At 36.7% G+C, this 24,517-nt stretch overlaps 1 protein-coding gene across 5 annotated transcripts in view; it reads right to left on the bottom strand.

The window, feature by feature from the left end:
* Nucleotides 1-3,623: 3,623 nt before the first annotated feature.
* PKIB (cAMP-dependent protein kinase inhibitor beta) overlaps nucleotides 3,624-24,517 on the bottom strand; it is a 98,396-nt gene continuing 77,502 nt past the window's right edge. For all 5 annotated transcript variants that reach the window (XM_033094680.1, XM_033094671.1, XM_033094661.1 and 2 more), the window contains 2 exons: nucleotides 7,066-7,242; nucleotides 3,624-4,968 (listed from right to left, as the gene is read on the bottom strand). In XM_033094680.1, the coding sequence (XP_032950571.1) occupies nucleotides 4,898-4,968; nucleotides 7,066-7,234 (240 nt within the window). In that variant the 5' untranslated portion in view covers nucleotides 7,235-7,242 and the 3' untranslated portion in view covers nucleotides 3,624-4,897. The remainder of the gene's footprint in view (nucleotides 4,969-7,065; nucleotides 7,243-24,517) is intronic.

Genomic DNA, 24,517 nt, shown 5'->3' with positions numbered 1-24,517 from the left:
TGTGACATGACTCAAGGTGAGGTGTGGTGGCTCTCTTCTTTTCAGAGCAACTTTGATCCCTTTTGCCTCACTCCCAGATACTACCTCCCAGCCAAAAGAACTTCAGGCTCCTAACAACTTTTCCATATCTTTTCCACCCCTTGCAGGTTCCTGCAAGCTAATGGTAAATTGCACTCACTATAGAAAACCTTTCTGGAACAAGGTAAAAATATGGCTGAATGAGGAGTGGATGAATTAATCAATACCAAACAAAATTACCATGCTAAGATATCAATACCTTGTAATGGCGTATGTGCTATCCTGCTTATACAAAATGTTTCCATTTTTCCAGGAATTCTGAGTAAAATCCAGACAAATTTAACAAATTTATTAAAGTCATAGATGTGATGGTTTGGGGCAGGAGGGCATTTTGGTGTGAGAGAGGCAGTGCACATCCTGGCTCTGAGAACGCTATCTCAGAACACTGTTGCCGCTTTTTGACTGGTGTGAATTCTCACAGGCAATCCCTAAATCTGCTTTCTTCATCTGTAAAAGGAGAAACATTAACAACTCTTTTGTATGGTTATTATTATGAAGCTTCTAAAGGATCTACTCTGGTGCTTAGTAATCACCCGTCACTCCACGTATGGCTATAGTAATAATAATAATTATTATTTCTATTTCTATATACTCAATAAGAAATCCATTCCAGGATTTTAACAGGTAGCCACAGTACCTTCCCTAGCTGTTTGTTTGAACCAATGCTTCCATTTCAAATAGCTGCAGATTTTTGTGGTAAGAGCTGTCGTCAATAACTGGGGGAAAAAAAAGGAATCCACTCTGATTAATCAGTTCTAGTTTTAGCTAAGGAGTTGCCACTCATGGAAAGAAAAGAAAGCAAAGGAATAGGAGGAACACCTACTTTGGTGGCAAATAACAGAAAACATTCAACAGATGTAGCACATTTGCCATACAGTCTGTCTCCACCACCGTTTATGCTCAGGAAATTAATAATAATAGCTTTTGCTAAGTATCAGGCACTTTCCTTAGCACTTTATCAGTATTCACTAATTTAATTTCCATAATAATTCACCATTTGGCATGTTAAAGAAGTTGAAGCGAAGAGCAGAGAGTAAAATAACCAAAGTCATGAGAGAAAATTGCAAAACTGTGATTTTGAACTTGAGGTGTCAGTTTCCACAGATAAGGCATCAAGCTAGTGTGCTTTGGTGATTCTTCTGCTTGTTCTCTTTCTCTCCACGATCATCTGACCAAGCTGCCCAGGTCACCTGAGCTAGCAAAACCGAAGCAAATGCACTGTTTCCTTTTGCTGCCCCGGTGGTCACTCACATTCTAAGGAGGTTCAAACCTTTCCAGCCCAGATCACAAAAATATCTCTTGGCACATGACACAGAACAGTTTCTTTTTCTTCTTCTTTCTCCTCCTTTGTACAGAGTCAAGTTTCCAAATAGCAGCTTTATCATCCCCTTTTGTCCATGTTTACCTCATAGTATTAAGACTTTACAGCTATTGACTAAACCAAGAGGCTTGTAAAAGAAAATGGCAAAAATGGGCATGGAGACTTTCTTTAATGAGCCCCAACTAGGTGGCTTTGTTGAGAGTCTCTATCTGCTATGACAAAATACTATAACATATGTTTCCTAAAAATAGCTTGATTTAAAAAAATCGGTAGGTGAATTCAATTTTGTCTTTAACTGTTATTGACCTCTCAATCTCCTTTGTCTGGATTCCTTCTCAGAGAAAAAAAAAATCCCTTTCTGTTGGCAAATATTCAACAAGTTTGATTCCTTGTGCAATACAAAATACTTATAAATATGTATATAATGGGACATTTATGTGTGCGTTGTGATGAATAAGTGATTTAATAGATACATCATTCAGAATATATGTCATCACTAGCAATAATGGGGATGAACATGGCTTCATTTCTGGTCTTCTAAATGAGAGAGAAATACGATATAACACTATGACCCTTGAGCTACGTTGCTTTCTTTCGTTTACAGTTGCATGGAACAAGTCACTCATTTAGGTACTGACTCAAAACTCTGATTTGTTGCAATAATTGTCATAAAACACTAGTGAGGGGACTCATTGTTAAATGGTAATACTTATCACCTATCAGCAGCTGAATAGCATGACTGAATGGGCACTAATGTGGTAATTACCATGAATTGTCAGTTTTCATCTTAGTGTCTTCTCCCAGCGCCAAGAATTGGAGATGTTTGTGAAATTGCAGAGGCAGACAGAAGACAACCAAATGAACAAATCCGGCTGCCCACCACCTTCACTACCAGAGAATAATGGCCAAATCATCTGGAATAAAAATGATGGTGATGATAGCTAATATTTGTTGAATAATTGTTCTTTGTCAGGCATTAGTCAAGTGTTTTACATATATAGTAGATCCTCACTTAACATTGTCAGTAGGTTCCTGGAAACTGCAACTTTAAGCGAAAGGATGTGTAACAAAACTAAAATTCCTAGGCTAATTGATATGAACAAGAGTTAAGTTCCTAAGGCATATTTCTGGTCACAAAAACATCAAACAACTAATTCAAGATCCAGAACACTCCTAATATTAAATAGTGAAATAAATGTGAACTATACATAAAACTTAAGAAAGATGAATAAAAACGAGATAATTATTTTCCAACCCACTTATTCCAGTTCAGGGACGCGAGTGTCCGGGCCTGACCCCAGCGGTTCAGGGCACAAGATGAGACACCACCCTGGACAAGATGCCCTTCCATTTCAGGGTGCCCTCACACACACCCACACTCACTCAGGCTGGGACAATTACATGCCAGTTCCCCTAACGTGCACATCTTTGGGATATGGGAGGAAGCCAGAGTACCTGGAGAAAACCCAGTAGACCCAGGGAGAAACATGACAACTCCACGCAGACAGTCGCCTCAGCCAGGAGTTAATTTTTTTCCCTTCATTATAACAAAATGACATTAAACAAAACAACCTTATTGGAGGACCTGCTATCCTATCTCATTTACTACTTCCACTAGGCCTATGAATAGTAGGTACTATTATTAATACCATTCCAAGACGATAAAACTGAGACTTAGAGATACGCCCACGATTACACAGCTCGGGAGTGACAGAGTTAGGATTCAAACCCCAGTCACCTGAATTCAAAACCCATGTGCTTGGCAGTTTAACTCTACTCTTGGGTTTCTCAACCTCAGCACTACTGACACATGGCCAGATAATTCTTTTCTGTGAGGGTCTACCCTGTAGGACTGCAGGATGCTTAACTGTTTAGCAGCACTCCCAGCCTCTGCCCACTAGATGCCAGCAGTACCTTCTCCCCCTGGTCCTCTCCCCTACTGGTAGGAGCCAAAACTGTTTTCAGACATTGCCAAATATCCTTTAGGAGCAAAATTTCCACGTCCGCCAGGTTGAAAACTACTGCTCTACTCTAACCTTTCTATATACTGATTATACAATATCATGTTATTAAATAATGCAGAAATAACATTTTAATGGCTATAGCGTATTTTATTGAATATTAAATTAGTGCTACACCTAAAATATTACTTTTGATTATTTCATAAAGAAAATTTTATATTTGAGAACTTAAAACAATCAGGTTCTTTGCAATCTACCCCCCCCTTTGGTGTACATTAGATATAAAGGTAAACTTCATTAATTAAATAATAATCAGGAAGTGTTTTATATTGCAAAGACTATTAACTTCCTTCTTTAAAATGTGTTGCCATTTTTCACCTGGTATGCTTTAGAAGATAGAGACTTGTATCAGTAACAGATTTAACAGTGAAAGAGTTTATTTGATTACTGTATACAGAATGGCATCAGTTACAATCAAATCAAATAAAACTGCATGCATATATATCTAAAAATGAAAATAAATTCATTAGTATTTTTTTAAAATTCAGAATTCTATTATTTTCTGAAATACCTACTAAATCAAAATTTACTAAGGCTTTGGTTTTGTTCCTTTTAAAATATATACTTATATATTAAAAGCAAGTATTTTGCTATTCCTAACTACACATCATTCACCAAATATTTAAGTGCCTACTCTTATGTTAGATACTTTAGGAAAGATATAAAAATCAAGGTCTGCATTCCTGAGGAACTTATTTTAGAAACAAGTCATGTATACACAAAAGCCCCAAGAATAAACAACAGTGTAAAGCAACTAGTAAGGTGTTTGCATAATTCACATTAAAGAAAAACGTACCCACACACATACAACACCAAAGTTAAGGAAGATAGTGAAATTCATTCAGTACGCATGTTACATATAAATAATTTGCCACAGATTTTGCATTTTAAACGTCCGCATGAAAAATCACAGTCTGCATAGACTAGAAGCAATGTATATCGGACAAAAACCTCCTAGAGATGTTTAGGTTGTCAAGCTTTTACAATTTTTTTCCAAATCTTTTTAGGGTTGGTGGTGAAACTTTTGATTAAAAACACTCTATCCATATGTCTTTGACTATTCCATTATTCCTTTTCGCCAAGAAATATAATTTCCTACAAATACCATGAAGTTTTAAATTAATGGTGCTTGGTTCTTATTTACCGAGAAATGTTTTACCCATTACCATAAAAATGGAATTAAAAACACACCTGACTAAAGAAATGTAAAAGAGAACAGTGTATTTTGTTTGGTTTATGGACAATGATATGTATTTAAGTGACCATACATTCTTAACCTTTTCCTTGGGTGCAGTTTGAAAGTAATCTGCCTTTTACTAACCTACATTGGATGTCATGGTTGCAATCCAAATGAGTAGCATCACAACAAAAGTATCTAAAACACACATGTTGCTTAGGGCTGCAATGTTACCATAGTTACTACCAGATCAAACAACTCAGGAAAGCAGAGCCACTAGGTCTTTCAACGTGCAGAAATTCAGCAAGTTTCTTCGTTTGGGGGCTTTTCCAATGGGTCTTGTGTTGTTCCTTCATCTTTATTTTTTACATCTAAAAAAATAAACAATTTTCATTCATATATAGAATATACTAAACTATATTTTGTATTATATTGGAATAAAACAGTTGGTTTTTCCTTTATGCACCCCAGTCATTTTCTGCTTGATTAGGACATACTTTGGCATCAGTCCAGACATGGAAACTACACAAAGAAAAGGCAGACCTCAGCTTTGTGTTTTTCTTAGCAACTGGAAACTGTTCATTTTTAAACCCTTAATAGTATTTGTACTTAGCTCATGAACAAAAAGGTAGGCCTTACATCTACTCATTTATAGCTTTGTTAATAAAATATCGTTATGCCATCTAACTTTAATTAGGCCTTTTACATTAACAAGTAACTTCTCTACCTCACTAGTTGAGGATGGTCCTTCAATAGCTACATCATGTTCTGATAACCATACAGTAGCCCCCTTTATCCTTGGTTTCAATTTCAATTTCCGTTAACCACGATCCAAAATTATTAAGTGGAAAATTCCAGATATAAACAATTCATGAGTTATAAACTACACATCGTTCTGAGAAACGTGATGAAATCTCATGCCATCCCGCTCCATTCCACCTGGGACATACTCATCCCTTTGTCCAACATCTCCACACTCTACACGCTCCTGCCTGTTTGTTATGTAGTAGCCCTCTCAGTTATCTGATTGACCCTTGAGGTATCAGAGTGCTTGTGGTCAAGTAACCTTGATTTTACTTAAAATAGCCCCAAAGGCATTCACATAATTTTTATAACAGTATATGGTTGGAATTGTCCTATTATATTAAGTTACTGTTGTTAATATCTGACTGCGTCTAATTTATAAATTAAACTTTACCATAGGTATGTATGTACACAAGAAAACATAGTCCATGTAGGGTTTGGTATTACCTGCGATTTCAGGAATCCACCGGGGGTTTTTGGAACATATTCCCTGCCCATATTGGGGGCTACCATATGACATTTTCAAACTTCAAAGGCCAAAAACATTACACATATTTTTATTTTCTTTTTGTTTCTTCCATCTTTCCTTTCATCATATAATAATCTATGTGTATATTTTTTTTATTTTTACCTGTAGTGTCCCATATGAGAAATGCAATAACCTTTGGAAAAAGGTAAGGTAACCATGAGACTCCAGGATCTGACCACAGTCCCCAGCCTAGCAAGGATATATGTATTTCAGAAGGATCAAACCAGGAATATTTGTAACTTTACCAGGTAACAAATAACCTCCTGAGGCAAAAAACCAAAAGCCCTCTTTCGGTGCTCGCATGAGTGGGGTAAATGTGCAGAAGCTTCTAGCTCTCTCTTGCCTCATCGATACCAGGAATAAATTTCTACACGTACACTGGAGTCCACATATAACATGGGGCACAAGGTTTTTTAGTAATGACTTGGAACTACAATTATCTTTAACCTCTATGAATGTTTTTAAATGAAGAGACTCTTTTAAAACTGTACTGAAATTATCATTATGTTTATTTTCAGAAGACTAAACTCTGGAAGCTATATAAACTTTATGTAAGAAATGGGGGAAAAGACCCAACATTTTCCTTCATTGGTCTGCCAGCTTTCCTTTTTTCTTAATTCAACTTTTCTACTAGTTGAAGAACGATCACCTCTTATACAAATATTCACCTTAAAGATGTCCTCTCTAGTTGATAATAAACTTATTCTTAGAGAAATAGATAGGCTTATAGAATATAGCAGTGAAGCAAAAGCTTGCAAAGTAATTTGTCAATGGGTGGCAGAAGGAAAATTATTTTATTTCTGAGTACTTCTAAATAAACGTTGTAAGCTTATTAAGGGAAGAAACCATATTCATTCACCTTTTACTCCCAATCACTAGCAGTGTGCATGACTATATGTAGCCAATGAATAAATACATGTTTAGTTTCCATGCACACACCATGACATAAAAAGATAAAATTGCCCACTTTCGGAAAGCCTGAAAAATCTACTTAGCCTTAAATAAAAGCGGAGAGGTTTTAAGAAACAGTCAGAAAAAAGAGCACTTCTAACTAGCTAAAAGGGAGAATGTTTCACAGGAAAGGATTGATTAAATAGAAAGAAGGCTGCTGACTTTAAGAGAATTTTTCTGTTACCTTCCTTTATGGAGAGAGCCTCCAGTTTGAGAGGCAACTCTGAGGTTCCGCCCGTCCCTGCTGAACTTTGGATGTCTGGAACGGCATTCCGGCGGCCTGTCCTTGCTGAAGATGCAAAATTGCTGACCACAGGCTCCACATCAGTCATTTTTGATGAATCTGTCCTCATAGCAACATCTACAAGTAGAATGTGCACATGAAGAAGAGGATAAACCTATTCTGAGGTAAATGTTCACAATGGATGCCGAAAGGCAAGGCTTCATCAAAAACACAACAGGTTTGAGAATCTAATCATTGATCATACTCGGCATCTATGTCTACTGTTACTGTCCTGGGACTTCCCTTTACATATTCACACCTTCCTGAATGGAGCAGGGAGTTCTCAGTGTCAGCCAGATTGCTATAAATAATTCCGGAGCCAAAAGAGCCACTTGGACGCTTTAGGGTGCAGTAATCTCTTGCCTTTTGTTCTGCTTTTCTATGGACGACAGATCAGCCAAATGAGACCTTGGAAGGAAATGAAAACTGACTTGTTTGGCCACTTCTGTAGAGATTCTGCCTGCCAGTATTTGCCTGTGGTAGTTGTTCAGGATGAAACCAAGTCACTATAATTTGTGGGGACAAAACAACACACACGCTGGTCCCACTCTTTAGAAATAAGAAATTCAACTTTATCTCAAAGGCTTTTTACTCCAGTGATGGTTGTGTTATTTCTATCTGTTCTCGTCTAGGACCTAATTTTCAATACTGCATGTTCACGTTGGGGAGAGTAGGACCTGTTTTACCTCTTCTTGCCTTGAAGTAGACATGGTAATTACTCGTGCTTTCCTAAGCATCCTTTATCTTCTTAGCAATTGTCTGCCTCTATAAAAGGATTCTCAAGAGATCATTCATTAGACAGGGAGAGAGGTAGCAGATATTGCTATTTTAAAACTAACCCTCTTTCATATGATGTTTTCTAATGTATCTTACCTAAGAAGTCCACATTGAATAGTATCTCAAAAGCAACAGGAGCAAGAGCAAACTTTATTGAGAACCTATTCAGTGTTAGGCTCTCAGCTGAGCATTGAGAGAACCAAGGCATGACATACTTTGTTTTTAGGGGACTTGTACTTTCGAAGGGGAGAAAAAAGGAATACGTGAAGGAGAGATAACATCATATCACTGAATGTGCTGAGTATCAACCAAAGGATGGAGAAAATCATCACTGGTGGTGCTTGAGAGCAGAAATACTGGGGGTGCCAAAAAAAGGTACACATTTTAAGAGACGTTATCTATGTATTATTTTTTGAAGTTGAATTGAATTATGGTAGCAATGTTTAAGTATGACGTTGACTCAAAAAATGGTGTTAATCAAATGAATGCTGGTGTCATTCATTGTATTACAATTTTAATACAATTTTTTCCTTTCTTAAAATGTGTATACATTTTTTTGGCAGCCTCTGTATGTGCACCTTGGCCTACACAAAGCAAACCAAACTTTTCACTGTAGTTGGAAGGGAGCCCTTTAGAATCGATTAACTTCATTTAGGAATACTAAAAATGAAGGGAAATATGGTGCATTTGGTTTTAGAAACGCAACTCTTTTTGTCCATAGCACCCAAGACATGCAGGCTGAGCTTATTGTGGGCCTCAGGAGTCATCTAGGCTACTTGTCCAGAGATTTTCATCTTTCCAGGAATCATGGAAAATTTGAGAACAATGCTAGATTTTCAGACACAATTTTGGAATCAATTAGACTTCTCTTTAGTACTGGCCAACTATCCGGCACTGATAGACAGCATAGAGTAATGTAAAGAGTACTGGACTATCAGTTTAAAAAAAACTCAGTATACACTTCCAAGATGATATTGATCAATCCATTTAATTTCTCTGAGTCACGGTTCCTGCCTTATATATGTATAAAAAATAGTCTGACTGATTCACAGGATTCTTGTGAAGAACTAATGACATAAAAGATATAGAAACTCTCTGCAACTATAAAATCATACGGTTGGTTATTGACATCATTGTTCATGTCTCGTTAAGTTTCATTTACTCTTCCCCGTTCCTCTGTCTCCCCTTTAATCCTAAGAAGAAATATCTTCTCACTGGAAGACCTCTTGAGTTTTCTAAGAGGGAAACCAGCCTTTATTCAATACGACATAAGCATTTTCATATTTATTGTCTCATTTAAACCACCCAATAATCCTACGATGTAGTGAGGAAAAACCCTCACTCTATGGATATGGAAGTTAGGGCCATCGACATGGAAGAAGAAATCCTGGGCTCCAAGTTGAGTTTAAGGTTTCTTTGCTGCTGGCTGCTATTGTGGACGTGTTTGCTTTTGTCTTTATATTACTATTTCAGGCATAGATTTTCTAAAATAGCCCTTTTCCATTGATTGGTGTGAGGAAACAAGCTCATCACAAAACTGAAAGTTTGTCAGTGATACTCATTAACTACCGTTGTAAGATGAAAAACAGAACTGGATATGCGGGAGGCAAAGCAACACACTGCGTTCCTCTGGAGCTTTACTTGGTCATTTCCCAACTCTCACTCATCTTCCTTTCAGAGCCTGCACTGATGCTGAGTGACCAGGATGTCATGCTCCACCACAAGCTGGACAATTCACCCAGCCCAGCCCCCCAGGGCTGTGGGGAGAGGAAGCTTTCTACAGAGAAAAGTCATCCGATCTTCCTGACAGAATGTATCAGTGAATTTAGAGATCGCCGTCAGGAACATTTGAACCCAGCGGGTGATTCTTGACTGGGCTCTTTTAATTCCCTGGCAAGAAGATTCATATATATATATATATATGTGTGTATACACATACATATATATATGTAATGTTATGGAACATTATACAGCTATTATACAGCTGTTGTAAAGAATGTGCCAAATCCAGTTAGATCTACCTATGAAGATGTGCCCGTGACACATTGTGAAATAAAGCAAGCTTAAAAAGTCATATTTACAGTGTTGGGGGAAAGGGGAAAAAAGTAATGAATATAATGTGATTTATAAAAAGAATAAAACTCTTAGTTGGGAATGTGAGAGAACAAGGAGAATATTAACCATTTTTGGAAACTTCTTAAATATTATCGTTTAACTTGTAATAATGAGCATATAGCACTCCTGTAATTTAAAAGAGTTAAAACACATTCACCTGGCAAAATTATGAATACACAGATATTCTAGCCAGAAAGGCTCTAAAAATAACATTTTGACAATTTAACCAAAAATAGAATATCTTTAAGTGAAAGCCCCTCTGTCCTCCAAATAGCCATCTGTTCTTATCCTATGCAACAATGGTTGCCTACGTTTGATATTTTAAAGAGATAATATATATGAGAATTACTTTCTTCAAATGTTTTGTGACATTTAAAAAACTATGTAACCTATAGGAAGTTGAGGGAACACTGCTAAGAAAAACAAAAGAGAGATTAACTTGCAGATTCATTTTCTGGGATTAAAAAGCTAATTTAATTAGGTTTATGTTTGCTAACCAAGGCAGATGACTCACTAGCAACTCTTCCTTGTTTCTTTTACAGAATTAGCAGAAAAATCCGGATGAGTTCTGCTTTGTCAACTGTGGCTGTTTACAGGAGCTGAAACCGTTTGGACATTTGGAGATTTCGCAGAAGTCCTTGCGTACCCAGAGCACGGTAACACGATTTACATTGCCTGGGACACACTTCCATCTCTATTGAAAATACACAATTTTCAGGATGCCTTAACAAAAGACCATTACACAGTCATGTATACACACACATCAGCATCTCTGCAGTCCCTGAAATACTGAAAATGCAACACCAGCACCCTTGAAGAGGACAAAGATGTCCAAGCCAAATGGAGCACCGAAGGAATGTGTATTAAAAACAACAAAAATCACTAGTCAGCTTCCAGTGGGTTCAAACGAGCTTGCTAAGAAAAGTGTATGTTAGTATAAGTATACTTATAATAGACATTTTTGTAACCTCTTTCCCTTCTAACGGAGACAACCCAGTTTCTTAGCTCACACTCATTCTTTTCTGAAGCTTCCTTACTTGAAACCAAGTCTGCAAGGAGGTGGACAGCTTTTCTAATCTATGGATCCAGATCACTCACTCCATCTCCTACAGTGAAACCACTACTTATTCTGCATATAGGACTTGAAATAAACGTCTTACTCGCTAAATCAGTTCTCTGAAGGTTTAGTTCTTATGCTGTCTGAAAAAAAAAAACAACACAAAGAAACAACTAAAAAAGGAAGAGTATGCATTTTGGAAAGTCAGTGTTTTTCCTAGCCAAAAGTCAGAGAGAAAGAGACAGAGACACATACCCTGGTTTCATTGATAACAAATACTTCATCTGTCTCTCTCCAGCTTTCAATGTCTTAGCATAAGAGCTTACACTAGATTTCTTCAGTTCTCTGCCTACAGATCATTATTTTGCATGATTCTCTGTCTGGAGCATAGAAACCTCTTTCAAACAAGGCAGAAGAACTATAACAATTGACACCTAGTGTGGACCAACACAAACAGATAATTATTTATTTATCCAGTCAACATTTATAGAGCTCCTACTAAATTATCAAGTGTCAGGCTTTGTGCTAGGCCCACAGGCTACAAAAAGGAACCCACAGTCTGGTGAGATCAAACACATTCTGATATTTTCATTTACTTTTATTGAACTCAAATCCTATTCTTTGCAAATTAAGTAAGAGTATCCACCTCTAAAATGCAAATCCTTAAACACATTTCCTGTTCACCTTAAGCATCAAGGGCATTTTAGGCTAAACAGAGCTTTCCTGAAATATGTATATATGGATAAAAATTATTTTTTTAAAACTTAAAGACCTTCCTCTTTTTAAAAATCCCCTCACATATGCTGTTTCTGTGCCTCAAGTATAAGCCAAAGAAAATTCTACCTTTTGTCTGTTGACACATAATTTTTTTCATGCTTAGATTCTTACTTGATCATGATTTAAACAGACCCCTCAACATATAATTGGTAGGCATATGGAAGCTATTTTTACCACAGAAAATGTTTGACAGTTTAAAACTATAAAATTCAAATGCAAAGTCAATAGATTTTCCAATAATCTTCCAGGTAAAGTGACGAGCACATCTGAATTACCTCTCCAGCACAATGACACCTGTATACTAAGATGACAAGAATAATAATATGGACTTATAATAATATAGACTGATGTGAATAAAGATAAAAAAAATTAACTGCATTAAACCATGTAACCCACTTGAGTGTGGGGGTCACATCTGACTGGTCATCGTACTCTCTTTAGTTTCCTGCCGGAAAAATCTAACGCCTTCCATACAGGATTGTGGGAAGTTGGCTTGCCACAGGGCTTCCTTCCCCTCACCCCTTGCAGCTTCCCAAAAGAACCATTAAACTTTTGCCATTATTGCAGGATTTCCAATTTGAAAGGACCATACATAGTCCAACCTTCCAGACCCACAAAGCACATCCAGTTTGTGTCAAAATTGTTCCTAAGTTCAGAAAGTACTTTCTGCCATTACTGTGACTTTCCGTGCTCCTCTCCAAAGCACCTTTCCCTATTTATTAGTACATTATCTTGGGTGTATGCGTGAGGTATACTGAGTAGTATCCATGACACAGTGATATTTTCAGTTCTCCTTTAAGTAAGAATAATTCTAAATAGTTTATAACCCACGTCAGAGAGCATCCCTCCGACCTTACATCTTACATAGTTTTGTCTTTTCACCTCCCACCTACCTTTTTAGTTCTATCTTTCTGAGTGATCAGAATTGAGAGGATTTAGCATGAATTGGAAGGAAACGTTCTTATTCTTTTTTTCCCCATTTACCTTAAATCCTGCCTGTACTCTTTCATTCTCATTTATTTCTCACATTAACCTTTCTAATCAGTGACTCAAATATCATTGTGTTCTTATTTGATTGAGCTTCTGGAGCTTAATTAAGGAAGTATTTGGATTCAGATGAAAAACTATCTAACACCAAATCTGTGCAAAATACCATGCTGGTTACTATGGGATTTGCCACAAAAGCAAGCACTTCCACTGCCTCAACCAGAGAGAGCTGGGAAGGATGATGGCCAGGCAGCTCCCACCCTGCACAGAGGAGGGAGTGCTGAATTCCAAAAGAGAAAATGGGGCAGGGCTGCCTAGGGAACATAGCATTTGAGTGGGGTCCCAGAGCATGAGTAAGCAAATTCCAGTGAAAGACTGCTCTCAGACCATCCACTTCTCATCTTTGCCCTTCTCCACTGTTTTGGACACAAAGTGGTCCTGTTTTTCAAAAGGCACACAAAGACTCTCCTCAAGTTCACAAAAGCCCAAGAACTGAATTTGTGCTAGTGAGAAAATGATACAATTTTGAGGTTCATATGGTCTGCTCGGACACTTTCCATCTCACAACGAACACAGCCTGTCTGTGCAGGGAGGTTTAAAGGCAAGGCCTGAAAAGTCAGTTCCTTTTATTCATCAGACCATGGTTTTAAAATGTCAAGTGACTCTTGATGACATCAGTAGGAAGGAGATAAGAGGAAGTTAACTCTGACCAACGTGGTCACAGTAGAAATAACTTTGTATTCCTCTGTCTGGTACAGGGACTGCAACATAGTTGCCTAATAAATTTAATAAATTTTTAACCTGAGGAAAGAGTGAAAATAGGGAATATACAAAATGGAGTCATTTTAACCAAGCTGCTAAAATTAACATTATCAAGGTTGAGGTATAAGGAAAGACTCCATTCTTGTTCTAATTCACCTGGGAACTTAAACTTTTTTGAACTTTCCAGTCCTGCATCAATGCCTGGACGTACTCCTGGACCTCCATGTATCCCTCTAGTTACCTCCTGAAGGACTTACACACATATTCACCTGACATCCATTATCCAGACCACCGAGAGGTAACCAGACTCCGTGCACCCATCTTCCGCATAACTTGGCCTCCGTCATCCTGCCTGCCTGCCTGCCATCTGACTGAAAACCACACTGGGCAACACTAGGGGGAAGAGTGCAGGACTGATGATTCTCAAGAATGTACTTTTTACTCTAAGAACTTTTAACTTTTTTTTTCTTTTTTGGAACACGTCTGGGTTTTTGCAGAGCTATGTTTCCAGTTTGAAAATTCCAAGACCCTGGAATAGATCTTTACATATCATTTATTCCTAGCAAAGCCTCCTGACTTTTTTTGTTTGTTTGACAAAGCAATACCTGATACCTACAAATTATGAGCAGGCAAACATAGTCGGTGAAAGTGCTTTTAACTAGTAATACCTTTAATAAAAACGGAAAGCTTAATTCTTAAATATTAAAATGAATCTTATGTTAACGTTAAAATAGTTCTGGAGGCAGAGCAGTAGTTAATGCAAAAACTCTTCCAGATCCACCCTCACTGGGGCATCTGGATAGTTATACTCTTCAGACACCAGCCCTCTCTGGATCCATAAACATTAAAGTGTGAACAGACTTGGCAACCTGGTCAGTTACATACATTGATCAGCTTTCCCTTATACAATATACAATCCTTTAATACTTTAAATAAACCAGATCCTATAGTTTTAAACTTATTCAAATAATTTTCCTTTACCATTTTCATTCTCAACAAGGGGAAAAATAAAGCTCTTTATCCTCTGAGCTTATTTTCTTTGCCTACAATTATTATTGAGAGTGATACACCTAGGACAAAAAAAGAGTCCTGTAATTACTGTTCCAGTGTAAAGGTAATTCACAGCAATAGCTTATGCATGGCCACTTTATTATTTATTTATTTATTTATTTATTTATTTATTTATTTATTTATTTATTTATTTATTTTTAAGGAGGGCACAGCTCACAGTGGCCCACGTGGGGATCGAATCGGCAGCTTTGGTGTTACCATCACTACGCTCTTACCAACTGAGCTAATCAGCCAACTCCTTAATTACAGCCACTTTGAATTGCATACTTTTATTTTTAAAAAACTTATAATTTATATATGCTTTTCTGTCTTCTAAAGGAGAATGCAGTGTGATGAAAAACAACAGAACTATTTTTACTGACAAAAATTTAAACATGTAAATGTGTTCCCTAACATCAAAGCAATTACTTTAGGAACCTACATATTTATTCCACTTCTCAAAATATTTTTGTGACTCCATCTGTGCAACTAAATTTATATTCATATATAATATAAAGATAGAAAAATACTGTATTTAAAGTATAACATTATATTTTGCAATAAACTGTTTGTAATTAAAAATTGCATGTCCCAACACCGTACATAGTTATTACAGCATATAGTGTCAGGCGTGGTATTAGCTGGGTACTAGATTTATCAGTGTGATCACTCCATTGTACACCTGAAACTAATATAATATTCTATATCAACTCTAATTGAAAAATAAAAATAGTAATTTTTTAAAAACTGCCCCATTTGATTACCCATCTCTTTGTACTAAGAATGCCTTCAGTTTCTTTTGAAAGCCTCCTTAAGTAATTTAGATTTGCATATTTTCAGAAGAAAAGTATTTCAAGTGAAGAGTTCAAAGGAGAGCTTTAAGCAATGGCAATACTGAACTGCGTACATTAACACACCCTTGGGATGACAGCCCTTAAATTAATTCTCATGTCTGTAAAGCAGTCCATATGGAGCAACAGAAAGTTTGGTCGAGTAAAAGTGAGCATTCCTGAAGTGGAAATCTTCATTGCTTTCTAATACACTTCTGACTTCCTACAAGACTTCTTTGTTAATTAAGTTTCCACATTTATCAAAAGTAGGATTAATATTACCTGGTTTATTACCTTACAACCAAGCAAACTAATGGATATATATGTGGTCAGTTAACCACCATACAAATGAAATTTGTTAAGAAATTAGTCATATTAATTTATAGGCACTATACTAGATTATCATCATAAAAATCAATGTTCCTATTAAACTGGTATTGTGGCTCTAGAGACAGCCTCTGATGCTATGAGTCATAAAGACAAAAATATATTAACATAGAGATACTGCTAGAAAGTTGGTGTTCAGGAAAAAAAAAGAGCACTAAGAAAAAAATCATTTACAACCCCTCCCGGCCAACCCCCATCAACCCTCCCCAACACACACACACTGCAAACTCGGTTACCTTTCTGCAACATCGTTCCAGATAAGACACCTGTCACAGAGGACCACATCTCCCTTACACTGTTCATCAAAGTTTCTCCCTAAAGGTGAACCTTTCATATACTTTCAACAATAAATCATGTTTAAGTGTTTCTTTAATAGTTAAAATGGGATTGATATTCTTAGTTTCTTCACGATGCATGAAAAACAATTATTATTATTATTATTATTATTGGGGAATATTGGGGAACAGTGTGTTTTTCCAGGACCCATCAGCTCCAAGTCAAGTTGTTGTTTTCAATCTAGTTGTGGAAGGCGCAGCTCACTGACCCATGTGGGAATCAAACCGGTGACCTTGGTGTTATGAGCACTGCGCTCTAACCAACTGAGACAACCGGACGCCCAAAAAACAATTCTTAATCTGAGTAATAACACAATGACATAATATAGAGAGGAAAGAAGGATCACAAAATATGTGAGAGAACTCTGTTTCCTCAGTCAGGCTTGCCCTGACCACACCATTTAAAACAGCATCTCCTCCCTGTAGATCTGAGGCCCCTTACTTTGTTTCACTTTCCCCAAGGACTTAGTAGCTTTAACACATATTAAAACTTATCATGATTACACTTTTTTAAATGTCTGTTTCCCTCCGCTAGAATGTAAGCTCGACAGAGGCAGAGGTTTCTATAGGCTGTTTCACTGACGTATTCATAACACTTCGTAGGTACTCTATAAATTTGTTTACTGAATGCAACAATTATTATTCCATTTTTCTTTTTCAAAATGAATTCCTTTTTGTTTGCATGTGAAAATAATATATGCTCATTGTTGGAAAAAATGACAATCCTGAAAAGCATAAAGAAGAAAAAAACAATAGCCTTATATCTCATTATCTAGTGATAGCACTATTATAATTCTGGTGCATATCCTTCCAGAATTGTTTTCAGTGATCACATGCACAAGTGTATCACATATATATCTTATATGTATATATTTCAAAGCTAGATTATTTTATGTCATTTTATTATATCTTAAAAATAAAATCTTTTTTTAGGCCAAGATAATTCTAAATTCTTAATGAAAGGTTTGAAAAAAGAAAATTTTCTAGCAAATTAACATTTCAAGGTGTATAACTACTACATAAAAAATGCATAACCAAAGGCCAAAAACAATGGCAAAAGTAAGGGACATGGCTAAGAACTGAAGTCATTCACAAACTTTTTCTTAATTGGATAAATAAAGTTGATATATAGGTAGGATGCTTTTTTAGATGTGTACAACTTTAAAAGTTCCAGTAATCTTTTTTTTCTTCCATTTTATTAATTTAAACAAAAATTCTTTAGGATGTCTCTTAGTCCCCCTTTTTGTTTTTAAAGAGGGCACAGCTCAAAGTGGCCCATGCGGGGATCAAACTGGCAATCTTGGTGTTAGTAGCAATGCACTCTAACCAACTGAGCTAACCAGCTACTGTCTTAGTCCCTTTTTGAATGGACTTAATTTTTGTCTTTTTTTCTTCCAACTTTTACTCTAAGATAAAGGGGCCAATGATTGAGACTTTTCAAACTCTGATTTGTTTTCTAAGTTCTCTTCAGCACTTTATTTTTCTTCTCAGGAGAAGAAATTATTTTAATGTTTCATTAAGCACAAAATTCAATAAAAATCACAGCAGCAAAAATTTTTAAGTTATTTTGCAGATTTTCTGGGTCATACAGGAAGAAATTTTCCAATCAAATAACAAATAACTTCAGAGAGAAAAGTCATAGCACTAAAATATTTTTTTCATCAAATTATGTATATTGGTATTAACCTACAATTAAGTTAATTGAAGTAACATTATTTATATGGATGCATTTAATTTTTACAAATACCTTTTGTAAAAATAAGAAATTATGTTACTATAGTTATTTAATATTATATAAGTTGAATAGAAAAAAGACTTAATTAAAAATGATATCTAAAATATATTCAATAGACATAACAAATGAAAGTTCAAAAACAGAGTATACATATAATTTTAAAAATATATGCACAGAATAACATGGTAAGAAAAATATACCAAAATTTTAACAGTAGTTCTGTCTTGGTAGTATTACAAATTATTTTTATTTTCTTCTCTGACCTTTACATTTATTGTTTTCCAAATTTTCTATAATAAAATTTTTATCTGAAAAATTGCATAAACATGAGTTGAGTACACACTGTTTTAAAACACTTTAATAAGAATTAGCTCATATGATTCTGCACTGTGGGGAAGTCATTACTATATTATTTTAAAGGTGAGGACACTGAAGGTCATAAAAATGAAATGGTTTGGCAAAAGCAACCCAGTTAGCGAGAGAGACGTGACCGGAACCCATTTCATCCAACACCTCATTCATTGCTCCTTCTATCACATCTAACCAAATATCTGTTGAAAAAAAGGCTCAATCTTCACTCAACTGATTGTTTTTAGCATCTACTATATCCTTAACTCAGTGCCAGATTGTAAAGAAATAGTGCCAAAGAAGACTAAATGCTGTAATGAACACAGTGGAGGCACACAAGAAAACAGAACTCCTGGCCTTTACTCTGAAAGAATGTGTAATCTAAGTGTACAGTGAAATACAAGCATATTAAAGGAAATGTAAAACTAGAAGTCAACACGATATATTCAAGTAAGTAGTATAAATCAAAAATGCCATAAAATGTAGAAGGAAAATGGTTATTAAATTTGGGGGCGATTCAAAGAGACTCACAGAAGCTGCAGAAAACGTACTGAGCCTTAATATTTGGAAGAGATTTATACAGGTAGAAAGAAAACAAAAGGCTTAACAAGCCAGAAAAACATCTTGAGCTAAATAATCAAAATGGGAATGTAAAAGGGAAGTTCCTAACAAAGGAAAAGGAAATATCTGGATACAATGGAGTGTTATACCATGTGAAGTTGGAAAAATAAATTGGAAGTCATAATCAGAATCCAAATTGCAAAGAAAATGAATGCTATTTAAAAGGAGATTATATTTCTTACTGTGAGCACTGGGGAACCACGAAAATTTCTACACCACCTTATAAAAGTGTGTATGAGATCCATTGTCTGAAAATGGAGACTGATGTGAAGGAGAATCATTAGAAGGCTATTAAAAGGGAAAATTTGTAAGTTTGAGTATTTGTGTCTTTGATGCTCTGAAATGTCACTTATCTCTTTGGTGCTTTTTGCTTTTTGCTCCTCCTTCTGATAATTTGTTAGGATTCCTGAATTTGAGACTTTCATCGATTCTAGACAATTTTTAGGTATTACTTCTTTAAATATTACTTTTACTCTTTTCTCTATTATTTCCTGGAGAATTCCAATTAGATATATGAGAGAGATACTCTCATCCTGTTGACCATATGTCTTAATCTTTCTTTCATATTTTCCCTCTTTTTTGTTTCTCCGTGCTGCATTTTGCATAATGTCCTTTGATCCATCTTCCTATTCCTAGTTCTTTCTATCTCCATCTGTATCTAATCTACCACATACGCTATACACTAAATTTTAATTTCTAATTATTATATTTTTCATTTCTAGACAATTGTACTCCTTTTCAAGTCTGCTTCATTGTATTATAGCATCTTATCCCTTAGTCATACATAATTAAATGCCCTCATTTATTCTTTTCAAATACATTAAGACTATGTTTTAAAATTCTGTATAAATAATTCCAACATGTGAATTCTTTATAGTCTGATTTTGTTGTTTCTTGTTTCTATAGAATCTTTCTCATGGTAGCTTATTTCCTTGCATGTTTTGGTTGTGAGTTTATGTTTTTTAAAAGTCTTCCTTGAAATTACCTGAGATCTGAGTTAAAGTGTTTTCCTCTACATAAGCTCTGATTTTGCCTATCCTGGGTATCTGGGGGAACTACCAAACTGGTGAGTTTTAAGTTCTTAGCATGGAATTTATAAAACGACACTGTTTCAAACGTGTGAGGTTCTACTTTGGGTAATAAATAATCAGTAGAGACCTTTTCCCTCTTTTCCACCCTGCACAGGATCAAGGCTGACAAGTATCCTTACTGTCTTCCTTTGAAGGTTAGGGTTTTGCCATATTACCCTGTGGCTGAACATGTCACTCTTCAGCAGCAGTCTAAGCCTTCTGCTGGGGACCCAATCTGATTTTCACACCTTGAGTGGGTCTTAAATTTCTTCCCTGCCCCAAGAAAATGGCTCTTTAAAACAGAAGTTGTGAGTCACTAGGGAGCCCAGGGAAGCCTCTCAATTTGTGATTTCTCATTGAGCTTATGAGTATTCTCTTACTTATAGGGCAATATGAACATTCATTTAAAAGGAGTTTTGAAAATACCCTAGCTTTTATTTTAGAGTGTTATGTACTAGGGATTTTTAAAGGACATTTATTTAGTCTTCCACAGTACCAGAAAAGGAAGTTCTGGTTAGGGATCAATAACTTTGTATCCAAGTAATAGTGAGACATCCATTTCACTTAGCCACAAAAAAAAACACAAAAAACAAAAAAAAAAAACCAAAAAAACAAAACAAAACAAAAAAACAAAACAGATGTGCAATAATGTAACTGCATTATGCTTTAACAGAATTCATTTTAACTCACAGATCCCCATTTTTCCTTCATAACACAAAGCAGTCTTGTGATTCAAAGTAAAATCATTCACTTTCACATTAAAATGTATTCTCTCTGCTGTAAAGTTCCAACTAATTTACAGTCATTCTCAGGATTCCTTCCTCCCTGTGGTATAAGGCCTAAAATTAACTCTATCACATGCTGCCCTGACATCTAGTAAGACTGGGAGGACTTCAAAGGGCCTAATCATAACTTTCCCTCCCCACTCTGCTCCCATGGGTTAGATAAGGTGCCCTAGGCAAACAACTCTTCTTATCAAAGGGATCAGGCATGGTTCCTGCTTATTCCTGAGTAGTGGTTTTTGGTTTCAGGCCAGCCTGTGGAATTATTCAAATAAGCCAATCACATCCTCCTGTGGGATCCAGGAGGTACCACCCCCTCTTGTTGCTACAAAGTTTGCCTTCCATATCCCTTGATTATTTACTCTGTCCCTGAGTATAATCCCCATGTGGCTCTGCATGACCTACAGTCTCCTCCCTAGGCAGTGAATATATGTGCCTGATAAACAGCTGTGGATCTCATCTGTCCATTGTCAAGTGTTGTGTGTTCAGCCAGCTCCATATCCCCAGGGCAGGAATCTCTCCCTCACCAACAGGGTGAATAGGAGGTGATTCAAACTATTGATGTCACAAACCACATGACATGTCCAACCATGAATGAGGATACCTGGTCAGCTTTAATTAACTGCTCTTCGCTAACTTAACTGGTTCTGTGATATGGCTAAGGCTACCTGAGATGGAACCCCTGCTAATTGTTGACAGGCTTAAGTTATGTCCTGTGTGGTATTCTGTGGTCTTTTTGGGCCACTGCCATCTCTTTCCATCCTAAAACCCTCTTGTCTCCAAGACAAGAATTATTGTTATTTGATATTCCCTGGATTAACCAAGTGCTGTCAGGTTTATCCTGTGTTTGGCAGGTGGTCTCTGAGGGTCCCATCTGTAATGGCAATGAAAACACAGTGCCTTAACCAGTTAGAACTTCAGTTCTGCTTACCAAGGGTCAGGCCAGGTCACTGCACCTAGCCTGGTGACCATCACTGACTGCTTGGGGAAGCTACACAGACATTGCATGTACTTGTGCACCTCTGGAACAGCCCCAGAGATAGTCAGTCCTCTGTGAGGCTAATGGAAAGGAAAGAGACCACTACCCCACAGAGAATTAAGGTTGTCATCCAGGTGGTTGTTTTTTGTGCAAAGGTAATAACCTTGCTTGTCTCCTGTTTGGCTGCATCCCTTGCTGCTGTTGCTTGCGCTCTCCTGACCCCCAACGGTATTGGGGTGCACATCCATGGTGGCCTGTGGTCCAGGGGCTGATGAAAACAAGAAGGGTTGGGGAAGGAAGGGCATTTGGTGCTCAACTGCTCTCCTAATGCAAAATCCATAGTCAATGTACTTAGGCTTGTTCAGTGCTGCTGCTTACGAGCAAGCCAAACCCCTGATCGTGCAATCATGGGCCTTGGGGCCTCCATCCAAACCACAGACACAATGACTTTACTGAATATGGACCCTGATCCCAGAAAGACTAGCATCCCCTAGAGAAAGAGGAGCCATTTACAAGGAAGGCTACAAAGATCCCAAACCTTCCCTTATAACCACCCAGAAGGTCTGCACCACAGGCGATTGTGCAGACAGAAATTGAAAGCTACAACTTTACATGGCTAGAAACCCAAATTATTCTCGGGGAATTTGTATAGAGAGAGAGAGAAAGAAGAAAGGAAGCACACATGACAGAACTGATGAGGCCACAGCAGAGTATGGTTTTGACCCATTAAATCGGAGTGGTAGGCCCAGCACTGTTCCCCTGCACCGCTCTGCTGCCTACTGTATTTTGCCGTGTATAATATGCACCTTTTTGTCCAACTTTGTGAAAGAATAATAAGGATGCACATTATACACGGGCAGTACTAATTCCGTATCTATATAATGTTTTTAATTCTTTTATTTAGGCTTAGGAGTTAAAAGCATAACTCTAGAAATCAATAACGGTATCCGTATGCAAAATAATACCCTGGAATAAAATAATCTGTTTTGTTGAATTTATGATGAACTTGGAACAATGAAGAGTTCTGGGCGTTCTGTGATGCGTAAATATCATAAATTTGTTACAGGTACATAAAATGTCTTGTACCTTCTATCGGTCCTTGTGTTTTGTAATTATTTGTTACATAAAATTTCTTGCACCACAATATGTTAAAAAATAAATGCTAAAATTCCTACATAATACAAAAAACAAGTACCTAAATGTAAACAAATAAAAATTTGAATTAAAAAAATTAAAATGAAAAAATTTTTTTCCCTGAAAGTTTGGGCCAAAAACTGTGAGTGTGAATTATGCATGGCAAAATGCACTGTATGTCCCCATCGCAACAAAGATCCTAATCTTCAGAATTGTAGGGAAATACCCATGACACCCTTGAATTTCTCATTAAGAGGTAAATTCAAACCCAACGTAAGCCCACGGTCTTTAAACCATATAAATCAATCACTGCTATGAGAGAGACCCCTAACTCTGATAGTACTTATTTAAGACTCTCTGGAGGAAGAAACTTACAAATATGATAGGGATAGAGAGGATCACCTCCCCGTTCCCCCCACCACCTACTCCAAGTATATCCAGTGACAAGAACAACAGCAAGATAAACAAACAAACAAGAATGAAAAGAAAAGAAAAAAAGAAACCCTCTATCCAGGGAGAGAAAGCCAACAAAATACAACTTAAACCAATGCCTATTATATGGCCCATTGGAAATCCAAAATTTACTAAAAGAATTTATACAGCAAACAATGTCTCTGCAACATAGGCACTGAATTAACTTTCATATCTACTGAAATTCACCAACTGGCAAAACTTCATGGCCTTAACCAATACTAAGGCTAAAATTACAGTTTTACCTGGGTATCCCATTATATTTAAACATGGCATACCCCATAATGGGGGGATTTACTTGCAGTAAAATCTGAATAGAGGACAAATAGGTATGCCTCACTTTAACTATCAGAACATTTGTCTTGCTTAAATCACCCATGGTTATAGCTCTCATTACCCTAAAATATCCCATAATGCGCATGGATGCTCTGACCCAATGAAAAATAAATAAAAATTAAGTTTTTGACATTTACAAATAAGCTTGATAAAATGAGAACCTAAGAACTCCTTCCTTATCCTGTTAAAATAGTTAACACGACTATACGTAATTTAAAACAGGGTCTTCAAGAATTAACATTTGTTACATAACAGGTAACGAGTGAAGTGTGATTAACCCTAATCTTTCTCCATTTAGCAGCCCCATCCTGCCTGTTCTTAAACCTGGAACAAATCAATGGTGCCCCACCGTGGACTGCTGCAACTGTCACGCCATGGTCCCATCCCGTTAAGGCCTTACTCCCAACAATTTAATGACTGAAATTGCTGACTCCATTCAATCAGCAACTGGTGAATATTTTGCTACTACAAATCTGACTAATATGTTCTGTGCAATGCCTATTTTCAACAGCATCTTAGCCACAGTTTGCCTTTATCACTGAAGGGACACAATACACCTTTACAACAAGGCTACCCATAGATGCCTTGCCTTTCTACATACTGTGTTCCCCTGAAAATAAGACCGGGTCTTATATTAAGGTTTGCTCCAAAAGACGCATTAGGGTTTATGTTCAGGGGATGTCATCCTGAAAAATCATGCTAGGGCTTGCTTTTCCGGTTAGGTCTTATTTTCGGGGAAACATGGTAATCTTTACAGGCAAGATCTTAACTCTATGAACTTTTCTTCAGGAGCACAGGTA

This window comes from Rhinolophus ferrumequinum, chromosome 3, assembly GCF_004115265.2.
Source record: "Rhinolophus ferrumequinum isolate MPI-CBG mRhiFer1 chromosome 3, mRhiFer1_v1.p, whole genome shotgun sequence".
In the NCBI taxonomy this organism is placed as follows: Eukaryota; Metazoa; Chordata; class Mammalia; order Chiroptera; family Rhinolophidae; genus Rhinolophus; species Rhinolophus ferrumequinum.
The sequence above is the reverse complement of the archived record's forward strand: the minus strand, read 5'-3'. Positions and strand labels throughout refer to the sequence as shown.